Source organism: Falco biarmicus, chromosome 6 (assembly GCF_023638135.1).
Source record: "Falco biarmicus isolate bFalBia1 chromosome 6, bFalBia1.pri, whole genome shotgun sequence".
NCBI classification, from domain to species: domain Eukaryota; kingdom Metazoa; phylum Chordata; class Aves; order Falconiformes; family Falconidae; genus Falco; species Falco biarmicus.
In genome coordinates, this window is record NC_079293.1 from 73,908,108 (window position 1) to 73,926,179 (window position 18,072).

General features: G+C 48.9%; 1 protein-coding gene across 1 annotated transcript in view; it reads left to right on the forward strand.

Annotated features, from left to right (window-relative positions):
• The window catches only part of PPM1G (protein phosphatase, Mg2+/Mn2+ dependent 1G), a 28,324-nt gene extending 10,252 nt beyond the window's left edge, over positions 1 to 18,072 (forward strand). Inside the window, exons 3-10 of the mRNA XM_056342940.1 lie at positions 8,932 to 9,017; positions 11,490 to 11,622; positions 13,038 to 13,507; positions 13,940 to 14,077; positions 14,869 to 15,103; positions 16,516 to 16,645; positions 16,804 to 16,906; positions 17,348 to 18,072. Of these exons, the coding sequence (XP_056198915.1) occupies positions 8,932 to 9,017; positions 11,490 to 11,622; positions 13,038 to 13,507; positions 13,940 to 14,077; positions 14,869 to 15,103; positions 16,516 to 16,645; positions 16,804 to 16,906; positions 17,348 to 17,542 (1,490 nt within the window). The 3' untranslated portion in view covers positions 17,543 to 18,072. The remainder of the gene's footprint in view (positions 1 to 8,931; positions 9,018 to 11,489; positions 11,623 to 13,037; positions 13,508 to 13,939; positions 14,078 to 14,868; positions 15,104 to 16,515; positions 16,646 to 16,803; positions 16,907 to 17,347) is intronic.

Consider the following 18,072-nt stretch of genomic DNA (forward strand, 5'->3'; position numbering starts at 1 on the left):
TTCATTCCTGAACAACTACAGGATCCTGATGAAGTGATAGAATGTTTGAGGGGGAAAAAAAATGGCTGTGGCTATTCCAAAGAGGCACAACTTGCCACACTGTGCTGGGCCCTGGCCAGCACCTGCCAAACACTGCTCAATATTATGCAGCACCCTCAGGAAGAAGAGAGGGAAAGCACACCAACAGACATTATGGCTAAACCAGACATTATATCAGTTGCCCATATAACTAAAAAGAAACAATGGAAGTGGAAGTCAGTATGTTTTAGTAAGAGATGAGGAAGCTTCTAAGAAGGAGGAGGAGAAAGAGGCAGAACAGGTGTTCTGCAGCACAGCAGTCAAGAACAGGAGGAGGAAGAGGCTGAAATCGTAAATGAGACAGAAACCACCTGATCCCTATCCCTAAGTGAGCTGCAACATATGTGAAAAGATTTTAGCCATTAACCAGGTGAGCTAATTCTCAACTGATTACTCTGATGCTGGGACAGTGGGATCAGCAGTTGGGAATTAAAGGGTAAGGAAGCCCAGTAGCTGGGATCCCTTGCTAAGGATAAGGCTATTGACAAAGGGATTAGAAAAAGGGCAGGAGTCCTCAGTCTTTGGTGGTGACTCTTGTCAAGCATAAGGACAGGTGTCCCTTCAAGGAAGAACTTGCAAATTCCCAAAGCAGATGGACCAACATTGAGGGAGGTATCCAGTGTCTGAGGGAACAAGCAGTGTTGGAGATGATCTATAGCAACCTGGGTGACAATTAGGCATCCAGAGACCGGGGTGAAATCCAGTGCATGCAGTCCGTGTGACAAAAGTTTGTATGAAATGAACTGACAATATATGCCCACACCCTGGCAATAACGAGCTGGGCAGATAGGGAGGCACCAAGGATAGATGGCCTGGCCAGGCAATTCCAAGAATACAAAGATAATCTCACTTGCTCTATGTGGGCCTGTGTCTCAGCTGTGGACAGACTGACCCAAAAAATGTCTGAGTAAGCAGAGAAGGGTAGGTCTTCCTCATGTGTTCCAACCAAGGCCTCAGCTATTAACCTCTTAATTAATGAAAAATTAATTATCTTTATTAATATCTTAATAAAGAGTCAGCCTTTTTCTGTTCAAGGGAGAGAGTACCAGTGGCACACATCACGTGCAACCCCCATGGTTCTTCCTGCATGACCAAGGGAGGACATAAGGAAGTGGGACAGTGAACCTGGAGACTAGAAGCTCAGGTACAGGAGCTGCAAGGGAAAACAACAGCTGAAAAGCATCTATCCAGAAAAATTACTGCTCCGATATCTGCTGGGCAGAGCAGAAGGGCTGATTGTACTTTTGACCCTGGTGAAGGGACTTCTGTTTTGCAGTAATAAAAATCAAGTAATGAAGATTCCAGTCAGGACTAGAGGGACCTTGCCTTTGGCCACATGGAGGAAAAGGGACAACTGCTTTTTCTGGGCCCTGTGGATTCAGTGACCTGGCATATCGGCCCCAGGGAGGTATAAAGCTGTAGCGGACACTGGTGCACAGTGTGCTCTAGTACCATGAGATTACGAAGGGTCAGAATCCCTCTGTATTTCTGGAATGACAGGAGGATCCAAAGAACTGCCTGTGTTGGAGGCTGAGGTAAGCCGAACTGGGAGCAAGTGGCAAAAGCATCCTGTTGTGACTGGTCTGGAGGCTCCATGTATACTTGTCATAGACTACCTCAGGAAGAGGGTACTTCAAAGACCCAAAAAGGGTACCAATGGGGTTTCGGTATAGCTGTCTTGAGTATGGCAAAGATTAAACAGCTGTCTAGTTTGCCTGGTCTCTCAGAGGACCCATCTGTGGTGGGCTTTGCTGCAGGTGCCAATTGTTACCATGACAGTGCACCAGCAACAATATCACACCAATCGAGACTCCCTGGTTCCCATACATAAGCTGATCTGGCGACTGGAGAGTCAAGGAGTGGTCAGTAAGCGCTTTCACCCTTTAATAGTCTCATAAGGCCAGTGCAAAAATCTCATGGCGAGTGGAAGGTAACAGCGGACTGTCAAGGCTGAACAAAGTCATGCTGCCACTGAGCACTGCCATACCAACCTCAGACTCCAAGTATGAACTGGAGTCAAAGGCTGCCAAACAGTATGCAGCAACTGATAGCACCAGCACGTTTTTCTCAACCCCTTTGGCAGCAGAGCGCAGGCCACAGTTCATTTTCACTTGGAGGGGTGTCCAGTACACCTGGAATCAACTGCCCCAGGGTGGAAATAGCCCTGCCATCTGCTATGGACTGATACAGACTGCAGTGGAACGAGGTGAAGCTCTGGAAAACACCTCCAAGACACTGATGCCATCTTTGTGTGGGGCAACACAGCAGAGGAAGTGTTTCAGAACGGGATAATAATCCAGATTCTTTTGAAAGCTGGTTTTTGCTATGAAACAAAGGTCAAAGGAGCTGCACAGGAAATCCAGTTCTTGGGAATAAAATGGCAAGATGGTGTCATGATATCCCAATGGATGTGTTCAATAAAATAATGGCTGTGTCTCCACCAACTAACAAAAAAGAAACACAAATGTTCTTAGGTGTCGTGGGTTTTTGGAGAATGCATATTCCAGGTTATAGTCTGATTCTAAGCCCTCTCTATCAAATGACTTGGAAGAACAACAACTTTGAATAGGGCCCTGAGCAGCAGCAAGCCTTTGAACAAATTAAACAGGAGATAGTTCATGCAGTAGCATTTGGGCCAGTCTGGGCACGGCAAAAAAAAATACATGCTTTATACTTCTGCCAGGGATAACAGCCCCACCTGCCAGAGCGTCTGGCAGAAAGTGCCTGGAGAGACTCAAGGTTCACCGTAGGGTTTTGGAGCTGGGGGTATAGGGGATCTGAAGCCCATCACACTCCAACTGAAAAAAGAAACAGCAGCATATGAAGGAATTGGTGCTGCTTCAGAAGTAGTTGGTACTGAAGCATAGCTCTTTTTGGCACCTTGATTGCCTATGCTGGGCTGGATGTTCAAAGGGGACGTCCCCTCTGCATATCTAGGCATCAGCAGGTCACACTGATCACACAGCAGCTCAAATGGGAAGCACTGACTGTCCGGGAGTCCTGGAAGTGATCATGGACTGGCCAGAGGGCCGAAACTTCAGAGTGTTGCCAGAGGAGGGGACTCATGCTGAAGAGGTCCCTCTGTATAATAAATTACCAGGAAATGAAGAGCAATATGCCCTGTTCACAGATGGATCCTGCCATGTTGTGGGAAAGCATTGAAGGTGGAAAGCTGCTGTGTAGAGTCCTATGTGCTGTCACAGAAACTGCCAAAGGAAAAGGTGGATGGAGTCAGTTTGCAGAGGTGAAAGCCATCTAGCTGGCTTTAGATATTGCTGAAACCACAACAGTCGTCTTGCCTTCTGATCTACCTTAACATTCTGCCTCTCTGTCATTGTCTCGGGGTGGGAGTTAATACTCTGAGTTTAATTTTTTTCTTTTCCTGTTTTGGCATAGTACTCCAATCCATAGGGATTCTGTGATACTTGTTGTTAACTAGTTTGTTACTTGACTCTTAAGCTTTCTTTATTTTATGTTCATATGGTGTTTATGTGTCTAAATACAGATCAAATCTTGGAGTGGGATCTACTTTCAGCCTTGTGAAGATGAGATAGGATGAGTTTGTGCATGTACATGCCCTGAAAAAGATTTGATCTAGGAACCTGTATCTCTGGAGGCCTTTTTCTTCCCTAGGTTTCTGCCCTGAAGCTGCTGCCAGTTCTAGTCTTCACATGTCATATTCAAGCCTGTGCTCCTGGAGATAGAGAAATACTGCAGTAAGATTCCAGCTGGGTCTGAGGTAGTCTGGAGCCAGCCTTGCCTGAAGCGCCAAGATAAATTGACTTTGTTCCATATTTAATCTGAATGTGACTCCTGCTTCTAAAACTGAATCAGATGTATTTTTTGGCAGTGGCATCCAGCCATGCAGAAATATACTCTCAGACCTGAACTTTCCCATGTATGCTTCCACCTTTCTGCATGGTCATTCAGGTATCCTGAATGCTCCACACGCTTTTTTGCAAACAGAAGTGATCTCTTGTTATAATTCTGTAGGAACGTAAAAGTACGCACTCTGGAGAATCCTCCACGTATTTTTCACTGAAATCAGTGCTACACATTATGTATTTTACTTTAGCCTCCTGAAGACCTTCCTACTACTGCATCTGTGTCACATTAAGCAGAAAGTGCAGCTGAGGCTTTGGCATTACTTAGCTGGATGCTGCTCCTCTAAAAAAAACATTAATAAAATAATTCATAGAGACTTTGAGACTCAGTTTTACAGTGGGTTGCACACTGGAGATGTGGCAGAGTTGATCCTGGATTTGTTGTTGGTTATGTGTTATGGTTCTAGGTGAGTAATTATTTTTTCTAAGTGTTCTGCCCCTGAAGGCATTTCACACCCATAGGTACCAAGGCCTGGTATCCTCTGAGCAAGGGAGATGGGGTACTGCCACGACCAGCTGTGCGCATAGAGGGTGGCCTGCTTTGAGGGTGAGCTGCAGCCGATGGGGAGAGGATTCTAGGAGACTGACGAAAGGTTCCTGTGTGAAGCTTCATCAGTTTGCAGTAGAAATGTCTGTTGTGACATCTGTGCTGGAGCTGCATGGGAAGCAGCAAAGCTTTCTTTCCTTCTGTGGCACTGTCATAGTTTAACCCCAGCCGGCAACTCAGCCCCATGCAGCTGCTTGCTCGTTCTCCCCCGTGGGATGGGGGAGAGAATCAGAAGGGTAAAAGTGAGAAAACTTGTGGGTTGAGATAAAGACGGTTTAATAAATAAAGCAACAGCTGCGTGCACAAGCAAAGCAAAAAAAGTTCATTCACCGCTTCCCATGGCAGGCGGGGGCTCAGCCATTCCCAGGAAAGCGGGGCTCCATCGTGTGTAACGGTTACTTGAGGAGACAAACACAATCACTGCAAACATCTTCCTCCTCCTCCTTCCCCCAGCTTTATATGCTGAGTATGATGTCATATGGCATGGAATATCCCTTGGGTCAGTTGGGGTCAGCTGTCCCAGCTTGTGTCCTGTCCCAGCTGCCCCCGTGCCCCCAGCCTGCTCACTGGTGGGGTGGGGTGAGGAGCAGAAAAGGCCTTGGCTCTGCATAAGCGCTGCTTGGCACTTACAAAACTATCCCTGAATTACCAGCGCTGTTTTCAGCACAACTCCATACCAGCTACTGTGAAGAAAATTAACTCTTTCCCAGCCAAAACCAGTATGGGACCTATGAATTCTCTTGCAGTAGTTTGTCTTTGGGTAGGCACAGTCAGGCATGTTGGACGTTCCCGGATTGCTATTGAATCTCAGTGTCCCTGTTTCAAAGAAATGGTTTAACTGTTAAAGCTTTTCATATTGGGGCTGTCTTCCTGCTCGGTGGCGACAGAGCAAGATCTTTATTGCGTTGCTTTGCACACTGCTGCCAGCCTTGTGGAAAGCATCTTCCTGCAGGCTGTGCTCCAGCCCCATGCCCTCCTTGCTTACAGGGTACGTACCAGGGCCAGGGCTGCAAAGCTGTTGGTGGCTTTCTTAGATCAAGCTACTTGTTGCTATGAAGAAAATCCCCCATCCCTAGTTGTGGCAGAAAGATTGCGATGTTCAGTCATCTTTTCCATCTGGTGGGTGATCAGGTGTCCACTCTGGTATTATTAGATCTGTCAGCTGCTTCCAGTAGCACAGATTGCACAGAGCTGCTGCCTCATCTGCAGACCCTGCTGGGCAGGGATGAGGGTGCCCTTCAGTCACTCTCTTCTCCCTTTCTGGTCTTCAGCAGGCAGCTGTGGCTGGTTGTCTTCCTCCAGAATAATTAAGTGGTACAAGCGATGCAGGCTTTTACCCACCCCATTCCTGCTTAGCGTTTGGGTAAGACCATTGTCGAAGCCTCTGAAGCGCTGCAGGGCACAGCATGGCTTGTGTGCAGGTGACCCACCTGCATGTCTGTCACTCTGGATGATGCAGTTCAGTGCCCCAGAGAGTGTCAAAATGAGATGAGTGGCAGATGTCAGCACCATCATGCTGGTGCAGATTGAGCAGGCAGGAATGATTGCAAGTTGGAAGAGAAACCGGAGGAGATTGCAGCTGCTCCCTGCGATGACCAGCAGTCATGTTGGCAGCCCATGGGGCCTGTTTCCTGTCCTTTAGTTCCTGATTTGGGATTAGATTTTCCTGCAGTTTTCCTAGTTTTTCTCCTCCTTGGACTGCTGAGGCATGCTCAGTGTACCACCTTGCCTGCTGGTCAAGCCTTTATGTGGGAGTACATCACTATCACATCTAGCTCTCAGCCAAGGTGCCGGCCAAGTCCTGGAACAGGTCTACCCATGGCAGAGCCTTGTGTCCCCGCAGCAAACTGCCCCAGCCACCTTTGGGCCAGGCTGATCCACTCAATCCCTGTCTCTGCAAGTGCTACTGTTCTATGGCCTGCTAATTTATGCTTTAAAAGCAGCCTAAATGAAAGGAAACATGTAGCATGCTCCTGGCCTCTTCTAGGACCATCTTGCAGAGCATCTGGAGCCGCTGGCTGGTTTCCTGCCATGGTCCAAAACTATGCACGTTCTTCTTGGAGGCCATACCTCTTTGAGCAGCCTGTGCTCACTTCCCCCAGCTCATCAAGTGACTTGGAAGACCTGTCATTGTCATTATTCACTACTCTGTCTATAGTTTACTCAGAAATTTTGCTTCATTTTGGCTCTCTGATAAAAACGTTACAGTATCATCTGGAAGCCAGTCCATCAAAACTGCATATAAACACATCTTCCCATTTGATTTGTTCAGTTTAATCTCACAACTGGGAGCTAGCAGTTCCTTAACCTATTCTGCATGTGCTGGCTTGAAAGTTTAACTTTTTAAGCAAAGTGCTGTCTTATATACATATGTGTATATTTAAGTTATGTATTATATACATACACATTATAGACCCTACCTAAATCAGCCATAATCCTGGTTATCTTTAAAAGTAGATGTTGAGTTGGATTGGCAAGATCTGGTTCCATAATCCCATGTCAATGGACATTAATTGTCCGTCTTTTTCATTTGAGATCCTGTAAGGTCTGGCCAGTTTTTTATTCTTCTGACAGGTCTGTGGTTGTCAGGTCACCTTGGTATTCACTTTTAAGTTCTCATTAAAATGCTGGAGTCACTCCTATTTCTCTCTTGGGTCACTTATTTTTCTGTGATCTTCTTTTTTTGTTTTTCACCCGCTCTTCCTCCCATTCTGCATTTTTGAGAGCACGGTCAGAATAGAGCTCAGTCTCTTTGTATTGAACTTTTTGCAGCGCTATTTCAACAACGACCATTTTGCAAGGTTTCTGTTCTTTGTCAATGGCCACTTGATCCCTTTTCTGCAGGCACATTTGGGAAAGTCCCTTGTCTGCTGTTTCTTTCTTTCTCTCAAATCTTAACTGCCTCTTTGCTTCCTGCTATGTTCCCTCTACCTCTCCCTTTGCTAAGCTGATGGCTAGCTACTTCGCACCCTTCTCATACGTTCCCCTCAATTCCCCTGCTCCCTGTAGCTTCGCAGAGCTTTGCTCCTGTGTGTGTTACTACTCATCATGGCCACCTGCCTGCACAGCCTCTCTTTGGCTGGAAGAAAGGGGGGGAAGCTGGGATGTGCTAGCAGGGAGATCAAGAGACTGAGTGGCTGTTACAGCTCTTCTGTAAAAACTGGCCTTCTCTAGCTAGCTCTGCTGTAAAAACCGTCTTTCTGTAGCCTTCTGTACTCACCCTCCGGGAGGGAAGGAGCACTCTCTCACCTTACCTATAGCCATAGGAAAGCTGGCAGTGTGCAGAGAGGCTCTGAGCGCTATGTTCAGCTCAGTCATACTACTCCTTCTTTGCCCTGTGGTAGAGAATGGCTCATCCAACACAATCTTAAGCATCTTCTTGGGCCCTGTGGCTGGACCCTTCCACCTGCTTGCAATCTGCCCTGCTCCTCTCCCTGCCACCCTTCTGTGACTGTCATTTAGTTTGTTTCTAGCTCTAGTTTTTCTTTCTTGTGACTTGCGAGCCAGGTTCCTATGTCCTACTTTGTTCTTTGCCTCTCACATAAAAACCTAAATTACCAGACTGATCTCTTACAAGTTGCACTGTTCTTTCTGGTCCCTCTTGCTGAGCTGAACTACAGAAATTCACAATCCCTCACTCTGTTTAATCTTCCTCTCTAATAGCACCGTCATGATCACACAAAATGTCTCCTCTGCACAGTTGCATACTTGACAGTATTAATTACTGAGCTGCTGGGGTGTTTGTGGCTTTGAAAAATCTTTCAGCTCTTGGTTTGACTTGTTGACCATCAATCCAAGTTACCCTCTATGCTCTTGGCAGCCTGGTGTTCTGGCCACCATTTACTCATGCTGTGCACTCACACACCCCATCCTGTGCCAAGGTGACTGCTCTGCCGATCAGGACACCCGTCTTCCCAAAGGGCTTATTTCAAGGCTGTGGCATTGTCTTCTCATTGGTCTAGAACATATGCTCGAGTACATAAAGTTTTTTGTGCTGCTCATCATGTGTTGGTAATGCTCTGAGAAAGAGTTTACATTAACCAAAAGCTTCCCTTTTTCTCTGCTTGTTTATCCCTGTGCTTACATGAGAAAATTGAGCTTTCTAGGTAGGATGGGCCTAAACAGCCTAAGTGCCAAAGTGGGCCTAAACTCCCTTTCAGGAAGCTTATAGCATTGGCCAAACGTAATGGGCAAGAGCTCATTGAGGTTTGCCAGGGATCGTCAGCAAATCCTGCTGTTCTGGAGATGCAGCCTCCTGAGGGGTGTGAGTGCAATCCCCAGCAGTCTGTTGCTGCGTGACTTTTCCATGCCTGGAGTAGTTCTGGTTTGTGTCCCAAGATTTGCCTCAGGAATTCAGTTGCTCAAGATGCATTTTGCTTCTGGGAGGACCAGCCTCTTTAAATGACTTCTGCTCTCTTTCAGGAGAAGAAGTTGCCCTTTACTGTGCCAAGTATCTTCCTGAGATAATCAAAGACCAGAAGGCCTATAAGGAAGGCAAATTGCAAAAGGTAAGAATCTAGCTCTGCCCTGAAACAAGTAAGCACCAATGCAGAGGAAAACCTGTGTTTAGGTACCTAGTACTTATGTGCAGGGCCCTGTCCCTCTAAGGTCTGTCTGCCATGTCTTCTATTTTAATTTCCCTTCCTTGTTTCTAGGAGTGTACACCAGGTATTCATTGTTTTTTCAAAGATAAACCTTCTGTTTTCCAGCTTAGCTTTCTTTTTTTTTCTTTTTTTTTTTTTTTTTAATTTTCAGACTCATTCCAGTCACATGTGTGAGCTGGTTCTTTGACTGGTTGTCGTGGTTTAACCCCGGGCAGCAACCCAGCACCACGCTGCCGCTTGCTCACTACCCCTCACCCAGAGGGATGGGGAGGAGGATTGGAAGGGAATGTAAAACTCAAGGGTTGAGATAAGAACAATTTAATAGGTAAAGCAAAAGCTGCGCACACAAGCAAAGCAAAGCAGGGAATTCATTCCCCACTTCCCACGGGCAGGCAGGTGCTCGGCCATCCCCGGGGAAGCAGGGCTCCATCACGCGTAACGTTACTCACGAAGACAAGCTCCGTAATGCCAAATGTCCCGCCCTTCCTTCTTCTTCCCCCAGTTTATATACCCAGCATGATGTCATATGGTGTGGAATACCTCTTTGACTAGCTTGGGTCACCTGTCCTGGCTGTGTCCCCTCCCAGTTTTCCCTGCCCCTCCAGCCCTCTCACTGGCAGGGCCCAAGGAATCGAAAAGTCCTTGATTTAGTATAAACATCACCCAGCAACAACTAAAACCATCAGTGTGCTATCAACATTGTTCTCACACCAAATCCAAAACACAGCACTGCACCTACTACTAAGAAGAAAGTTAACTCCATCCCAGCCAAAACCAGGACACTGGTTTTGGTAGGTTGTTTTTTAGGGGGCAGTGGTAGCTTTTGTCAGAGGTGGGAGGTTAGTTCATGTCTTCCTTCCACCAAGTGGTCCTTCTGATGTAATTTTCCCTTGTAGTATTAATGCATGATCTGACATCAGGTGTCCTGTGGGCTGGAGCTGGGATCTGTAGCTGTGTGGGTGAGGGGAAGGCAGTCCCTCCAGAAACTCTGTTTACATCTAGGCTGAGGATAGTCTACAACACAGACTTGAATCAGTTTGTGGCTCTTGCTCTAGGCTGAAATGCCCAAGTATTGTGCTTTGCTGATCCCAAGCTGGCTGTGCTTGCTGACTGCAATGAGCCTGTCTGCTGAGTCGAGGAGTCTTCATGCTGAGCCATTCCGCAGTGGCTTTGATTGCTATCCTGTCCCCAGGCCCCCCATGGACTCCAACAAGGCTTGTGACTCAGTGTCCCACAAGCTCCTCCTAGGGAAGCTGTGGAAGCATGGGCTGCATGAGCAGGCAGGCCCAGCCAGGGGGTTGATGATCAGTGGCACAAAGTCTGGTTGGAGGCCAGTAACAACCAGTGTGTCCCACGGGGCAATACTGGGTCCGGTCCTCTTTAACGTCTTCATTAACGATCTGGAGGATGGGGCCGAGCGTACCCTCGGCAAGTCTGTGGGTGACACCGAGCCGGGAGAGCAGCTGCACGCCAGGGGGACCTGGACAGGCTGGAGAAACAGGCTGGCAGGAACCTTGTGAGGTTCAGCAAGGGGACGTGCAAAGTCCTGCGCCCGGGAGGAACAGTCCCGTAGCACCAGGATGTGCTGGGGCAGCCCAGCGGGAAAGCGGCTCGGCAGAAACGGCTCCGGGGTCCTGGTGGACACCAAGTTGACCGTGAAGCAGACACGTGCCCTTGCTGCAAAGGCGGCGAACGGTGTCCTGGGCTGCCTTAGGCAAAGCATTGCCAGCTGGGGGAGGTGATGATCCTTCCCCTCTGCCCAGCCCTGGAGAGGCCACCCCAGGAGCGCTGGCTCAGTGCTGGGCTTCCCAGCCCGAGAGGGGCACGGCCAGGCTGGAGAGGGTCCAGTGAGGGGCCACCAAGATGCTGTGGGACTGGAGCCCCTCTGCTCTGGGGCAAGGCTGCGGGAGCTGGGACTGCTCAGCCTGGCGCAGGGCAGGCTCAGGGGGTTGGATCCGTGTCCATAAACACCTGCGGGAGGGTGCCGAGGGGACGCAGGCAGCTCTGCCAGCAGTGCCCAGTGCCAGGACCGGAGGTGACGGACCCTAAATGGGTGCCAGGAGGGTCTCTCTAAACATCAGGAAACACTTTTCAGTGCAAGAGTGACCAAGCACAGGTGCAGGTTGCCCAGGGAGCGTACATCCTTGGAGCTGTTCAGAAGCTGTCTGGACATGGGCCTGGGCAGACAGCTCAGCATGTCCCTGCTGCACCGGGGTGTTAGGTCAGGTGGACCCCAGAGGTCCCTGCCAGCCTCAGCCATTCTGTGGTTCTGTATGGTGTGTGTTGTAGGAGAGACTTGATTGCACAGCATGACACACAGGCATTCTGTAATGAAGTTGAAACTGTGCACACCCTCATGTCTGTGTTCATGCACAGGCCCTGGAAGATGCTTTCTTAGCCATAGATGCCAAGCTCACTACTGAGGAGGTGATTAAAGAGCTCTCTCAGATGGCAGGACGGCCCCAAGATGATGAAGATGAGAAGGAGAAAGTTGCTGACGAAGACGATGGTAAGTCAGATGCCACTGAATAAACAAGTGCAGCTCCAGGACAGGGACTGAGAGCAGTTGGGTCAGGTCTCCTTTAGCAGAAGGTTTTCTGTGCAAATTTCTCAGTTAAATTTCAGCTGGAGTTGAACTGCCACCCCTCAGCACTCTTTATTGCTTCGGGCAGATGCTAGGCAAATTCTGATTCATTTGGTAGCTTAATCCTATGAATAACTAACAATTCTGTCAGTTTTCTGTAGAGCTTTCTCCATGGGTTGCAGAGTTCTGGGATGTGTCAGAAATCTCTGAGGTGTGAGGCGGGCTAAGTTGTGAAAGTGGAACAATATGATGTTCCAAGCTGGTGACAGACACCAGCTGCAGATAGGATTGAAGCAGATTCTGATCTCTTCAGCGGTTCTCAACAAAGAAACAAGTGTTCATTTTCACCAGCAAGTAGTTGCCAGACCATGAACCCAGTTAGAATGTAAATGCCAGGGTAGAGTCCGATGCTGCTCTCAGCTGAATATCTTGTAACTAGCCTTGAAGCAGATGCAAAGTGATACAGTCACCTTGAACACTATGTATTGGTCTGAAAACGCTAAATTTGTTGGCCCTCATTCTCCAGCTGACAGTAGAGGTTTTGTTTGCTTGGTTGTTGGGTTTTTTTCTTTTATGTTCTGTATTTTGAGGAGTGTTTAGGATATGGGTGTTCCTTTTCCTTTTGGGATTAAATAACAAGGAAAATTATAACCAGGGGGATGTCAATAGGGAAGCAGTGGTCATTGGCTCATAATTTAGGGAAAGTCATCCTATTTTCTGTCTAGTGTCCTGCTTGGGAGGAGGTACTGCATTCACTGCCTAAAGCTATTCTATCATCTGTTTGTAAGTGTCTAGATTACAGCTGGTTGGGATCCCTGTGGTGCTTAAGGCCCATGGAGCAACTGCTATAACAAAAACTTCTTGTTCCTGGTTGTAGTATTAATAAACAAATCTGCACATGAAAGTGGTCTGCCTGCTTCCCCCGCAGCTTCAGATGAGCTGCACCCAAGAAATACGGGGCTCTTTACCCTCCAATCTTACATCTAATTTAAATGCTCTGTGCTGCCTACCAGTCAGCCAGATAGCATCGGAGGCTGGAGTCACGAGGGTAACTTGCAGACTGCGTGCTTTGGCTGTGGTTAGAAGCCGTTGCCCTGCGATTTGTATATTGTTCATCTGCAGCACTTGGAAGCTGTGGGATGGCACGGGCCTGGCTGCATTTGCCTGCGCCTGCTGGGGATCAACCTGTTGAGCATTGCTGAAACCTGTCTGCAATAGCAGCATCCAGGCAGGGCAGCTCACTGCTGAACCCAGTGTGTGCTACACAGCTGCTGCTGTGGTGATGTATCCTGCTTTCTGACCCTCTTTGTCCTCACCCCCCTCCCCCTTTCCGTTTTTAGTGGATAATGAGGAAGCTGCTCTTCTGCATGAAGAAGCCACAATGACCATTGAGGAGCTTCTCACACGCTACGGACAAAACTGCACCAAGAACCTCAAAAACAAGTCTTTAGCTCCAGCTGGGGAGAACGCTGCAGAGGGGACAGGCAAGCAGCATGATGGGGAGTCAAATATGAATGGAGAGGCTGACCCAGGGGAGCTTACCGACCACAAGGAGAGGAAGAATGGGAAGCCAGATGAAGAAATCACGGGTATTTCCTCCACCTCAGACAAAGCCAGCGCTGGAGGCAACAGCCCTGCTCTGCAGAAGCCTGAACTAGGCAAAGGTGACGAGGCCGTCACCTCTTCTACTGGGGAGGCAGGGCCCTCCTGCTCCTCTACGGGAAAGCCCCAGCGCACAACCAAATCCAAATTTTTTGAGGACAGTGAGGATGAGTCAGATGAGGTTGAGGAAGAGGAGGAAGACAGTGAGGTAGGAAACAGCACTGGGACAGAGTGGCCTTCTGGCTGGGCAGAATGCATTGCTTACTGTGGTACTTGAGCTATGAGCCTCTGGCTCATCCTAGGTGTGTCCTAGGAGTAGGTTTTTTCAGGCTGATACTTTGAAGACCATCTCATGGGAGTGTTGGGGATTGTTTTGACAACCCTGACAGAAACATACCCCCATTTGTGCAGTGGCCGTAATGGATAGCCGTCTTGCTGCATGCACCATCTCTTCATTCACTGTGGTAGCTGAAACTAGCTGCTCTGATTGTAGACATCAGGTGTGGGGGAAACGTACCAGGTCATCTCACTCTTCTGGGGCAAACTTGTCATCTGTCCCCAGAATGGAGGGACCAGCTGTCTGGGGAGGGCACTGAGGGCGTCCTGTGTGACTCCTGGTGGTATCTCTCGTTTCTTGTAGGAATGCAGTGAAGATGAGGATGGTTACAGTAGTGAAGAGGCAGAGAATGAAGATGATGAAGATGACACTGAAGAAGCAGAGGAGGATGAGGATGAAGAGGAGGAAATGTTGTTACCAGGCATGGAGGGGAAAGAGGAGGTGCACACCCTGTTCTTGTGTTCTGCAGTGTAGTGTGGAGCCAAGGGCACTTGGGGGGCACTCAGCAAGGAGTTATTTCCATTCAGATGGGGATAAAACATCCCTTTTGTTCTCCTGAGGCTGAACACAGCTGCTGACAGCCTGACTTTATGCAAAAAGCTGAGGAACAAGGCATGGGTCTGGGCAGCAGGCTGGGATCGGAAGAGGCTGACCTGGCTGCTGGGTTTGCTGTGCATAGAATCCACTGTGGAGGTTGGCATGGAAGGAGAGTACAGGACAGGAGTAGGTCAGCTCTGCTGGCACTGCTGCTCCTGGGTAGAGCATTGCTCTCTGCCGGGCCAAGTCAGTGGCCCCTCAGCCCGTGGCAGTGCTGGCAGGTGGGCCAGGGACCCAGGGCATCAGGAAAAGGGGACTACAGCTTCAAAGGTGCCAACCTTCTCTCTTCAGAGAGATGTCCTGGCTTGCAGTGAGGCTTCTGCTTTGAGCTGGAATCAACATGTTCGAGCTGAGGGTATATAGTGAGATATACCGAACACTGGAGAACCCTGAACCACTGGCGGTTTGTGAGGCTGGAACGGAGGTATTGCTTGACCATGCCTCTCATTGAACCCACTCCTGCTGTGTTTCATGCTTCTCTCAGTCTTTTCTCCATTGTTCTGTGTGTGCCTATGGGAAGAAGGGGTAAGACACAGCATGTCAGGGTTTGGGACACGGCTGGGACCATCGTTCATTTATTGACCTGATACGGAGCAAGAGAAAGGAGTCTCAGCAAAATCATTTGTCTCTTGCAGCCTGGCTCTGACAGTGGGACAACTGCTGTTGTGGCGCTTATCCGGGGCAAGCAGCTGATTGTGGCTAATGCTGGAGACTCTCGCTGCGTGGTGTCAGAAGGTGGCAAAGCTGTCGACATGTCATATGACCACAAACCGGAGGATGAGGTGGAGCTGGCCAGGATAAAGAACGCTGGCGGCAAGGTCACCATGGATGGAAGAGTGAACGGTGGTCTCAACCTCTCCAGAGCAATCGGTGAGTAAGACGGGGGTGAATGTTGGCTTGCTTGGCCTCAGAGTACTGTGCTTAGAACATCTGTGCTTCCAGCACTTGCCAGCTGATAAGTTTAAAACAGTTTTTTACCGGATGATGAGTAGAACGTATTCAATATTTGATGTGGTAAGATTTGAGTCTAGTTAGAGAAAATAGCCATGAAACTGGCAGATGTTGATAGAAAGCAACACCTAGCACCTACCAGGCTCCAGCGCAGGACAGAGTGTGTGAAGCCTCCAAGGCTATTGTGCCAGCAGCTGGGTTGTCAGAAACCACCTCATACAAACTGTCTCATAACCAGACTGTTGACTTGAACAGGTTTTTTTTCTGTTAGCAGAGTGCTGGAGGATCTTGGTATGTTGCTTCCTGGAGACCTAATTTTATACCAGTTTGAGCTCATTTGTTCCTGAGCCAGCCTTGCCTTTTAATTGCACAAACTCCACCCTCACTTGCTGCAGTGCTTTAGGCAGCACGTGGATGGTGTTTGTACTCATCTCTTGGTCTCTTATGAACAGTGTTGGGGTTAATGGCTCGGGAGGCTGGGCACATCTATTAGTAGCCAAACAAGGTCTTGGCCCAGTCGATGGCTATAGTTTGAGCGGATGAGATAGATACTGGGAGGCATTAGGGAAAGGGTAGTGAATAACACTGAGAATGTACTGGAAAATACACAGAGAAGCAGCTATGGGTGTGAGTGGAGAGTACTTGTGCAGAAGGACCAAGACTATTGAAATTATCCTAGGGTGAAGAGATAAAAATACGTTTAGGACAGAAACGAGGAGTTTGTTTATCTAGGTAGGCACCAACATTTCCACCTACTATTTTGCGGTGGCCCTAGAAATCCCTTCCTAGGAGGTAACTCCAGGCAAGCCTGGTAGTCACAGCTGAGGATCGGTTTTCTCAAGTGAGCTTTGGCTACTGAAGGTTTGGGAAGACCTGAACCCAACAGTGTGCTGTGGACATTGCACTGAAATAACTGGCCCAGGACAGCCTGAGCTTCTGGAAAATGAGCAAAGCCAAGCTAGTGCTGGGGTGAGTTGCAAATTCTGCTCCTAGACACACTCATTTCATGAGCACAGCTGCAGGGTCTCAGCTGGTGTTGTCAGACAGTGTGTGCTGTTGGCCTGGCATTGGCCCAGGAAGGCTGAACTGGCAAAAGCGCCTCTTTCCCATTGTATGGTAACAGCATGTTGGGCTTGCCAAAGCTAATACCTTGAACATGTGGCAGATTTCTCTCTCTGATGTGCCCACAGCCTGATCTGCTCTGGTTGTGGGAGCACTGGCTTCGATTCTGCTGAGGTTGCCCTTTCAGCAGTAGTGTTTCTCACTCTTCAGGAGTAGGCAGCATTGCCAGGGCCCAACCACAGAAAAAGTGATCCTCTTCTCTGCTACAGGTGATCACTTCTACAAGCGGAACAGGAATCTGCCTCCAGAAGAACAGATGATCTCTGCCTTCCCTGACATCAAAGTGCTGACAATAAATGATGACCACGACTTCATGGTCATTGCCTGTGATGGAATCTGGTGAGTAGTGAGGGAACTGTTGTGCCTCTCGGGCATCACTACACTGATCTTTCTCTGGAGCTGGGCCTCAGGAACACCCAATGGCCCTGGGTGCTAGTCAGACACTATGGCATGACTGCTCCCTTCTCTAGCCCTTCTGAGCTCTTCGCTCTCTGCAGGAATGTGATGAGCAGCCAGGAAGTGGTGGATTTCATCCAGTCCAAGATCACTCAAAAGGATGAGAATGGAGTCCTGAGGCCACTCTCCTCCATTGTAGAAGAGGTAAGGTCCAGAGCTTCGGTATCCCTTCAGCCCACAGTGTTTCTGCATCCCAGCTTGGTGCCTGACTCTGCCCTCCCTCTCCATCAGACTGGTTTGTTCAGCACTTGGGGTATCTGGGAGCGTATGGCCTGCAACACTGGTTGGAACAGGAGCAGAGATGCCTCTGAATTGGGACCCAGTTCCTGTGGCACCCTGGCCAGTGTTTCTGACTTCTAGGTTGCTGTCAAACCAAAGAAGTTTCTGTCCACTTCCAGAAAACCAGAGCTGCTGAGGCTGTTCTGTCCCTTGTCTGGTGGCAAACAGCATTTGACCCCAGCCCGCACTGTTCTGGCCTGGCAGCCCCTAAGCTGCTCTCGTTTGCTAGAATGGGCCTGGTGTCTCAGGTGATTCACAGTGCTGTCTGTGCTTTCCGCTAACCTGTCCTGTCCTGTCCCTCTGCAGCTGCTGGATCAGTGTTTGGCTCCAGACACCTCAGGGGATGGCACCGGCTGTGATAACATGACCTGCATTATTATCAGTTTCAAACCCCGTAATACACACCCACCTGCTGAAAGTGGGAAGCGGAAACTGGAGGATGTGGCAGCACCAGCAGAAGAGAATGGCGGGGATAACAACAAGAAGGCCAAGCTGGAATAGCAGGCCTCGCACAGGGACTTTGCTGTGCACTCACCAGACTCGTTTCTTAAACATGCTGAACTCAAGACTCCAAAGTCTTGTCCTTTTTTTAGCCTTAGCAGAGGCCTTGTTTGTTCGTGTCCTGGTTGGGGGGTGGGGGGGGCGGGTCTGGTTAGCAAGGGCATGTCGCACTGTTCATCTGTAACCATTCCAAAGAGGGAGCCAAGGGCAGAGCTGCACGCGGGAGCAGCCACCAGCCACAGCGCAGGAGCTGGCCACAGCTGGCAGCCTGTGAGCACAGAGCCCTGTGGTTAGAAGAAGGATTTCCCCCCATTGCCTCCATGTGGTTGTTACCATTTCTGTGCCTGTGAATTTCTGTTCGGAGGGAAGAACTTTTTCACTGTTGAGATTTTTTTAATCTGTACCCAATTATTTAAGGCCCTTTCTGTTTTTATTTGTGAAACAATCTGGCTGTGGTGCTGCTGCCACACTTTGTTCTGTTGTACACTTTCAATCAATACTTTTTTCAAACTAAAAGCCCACAAAACGTA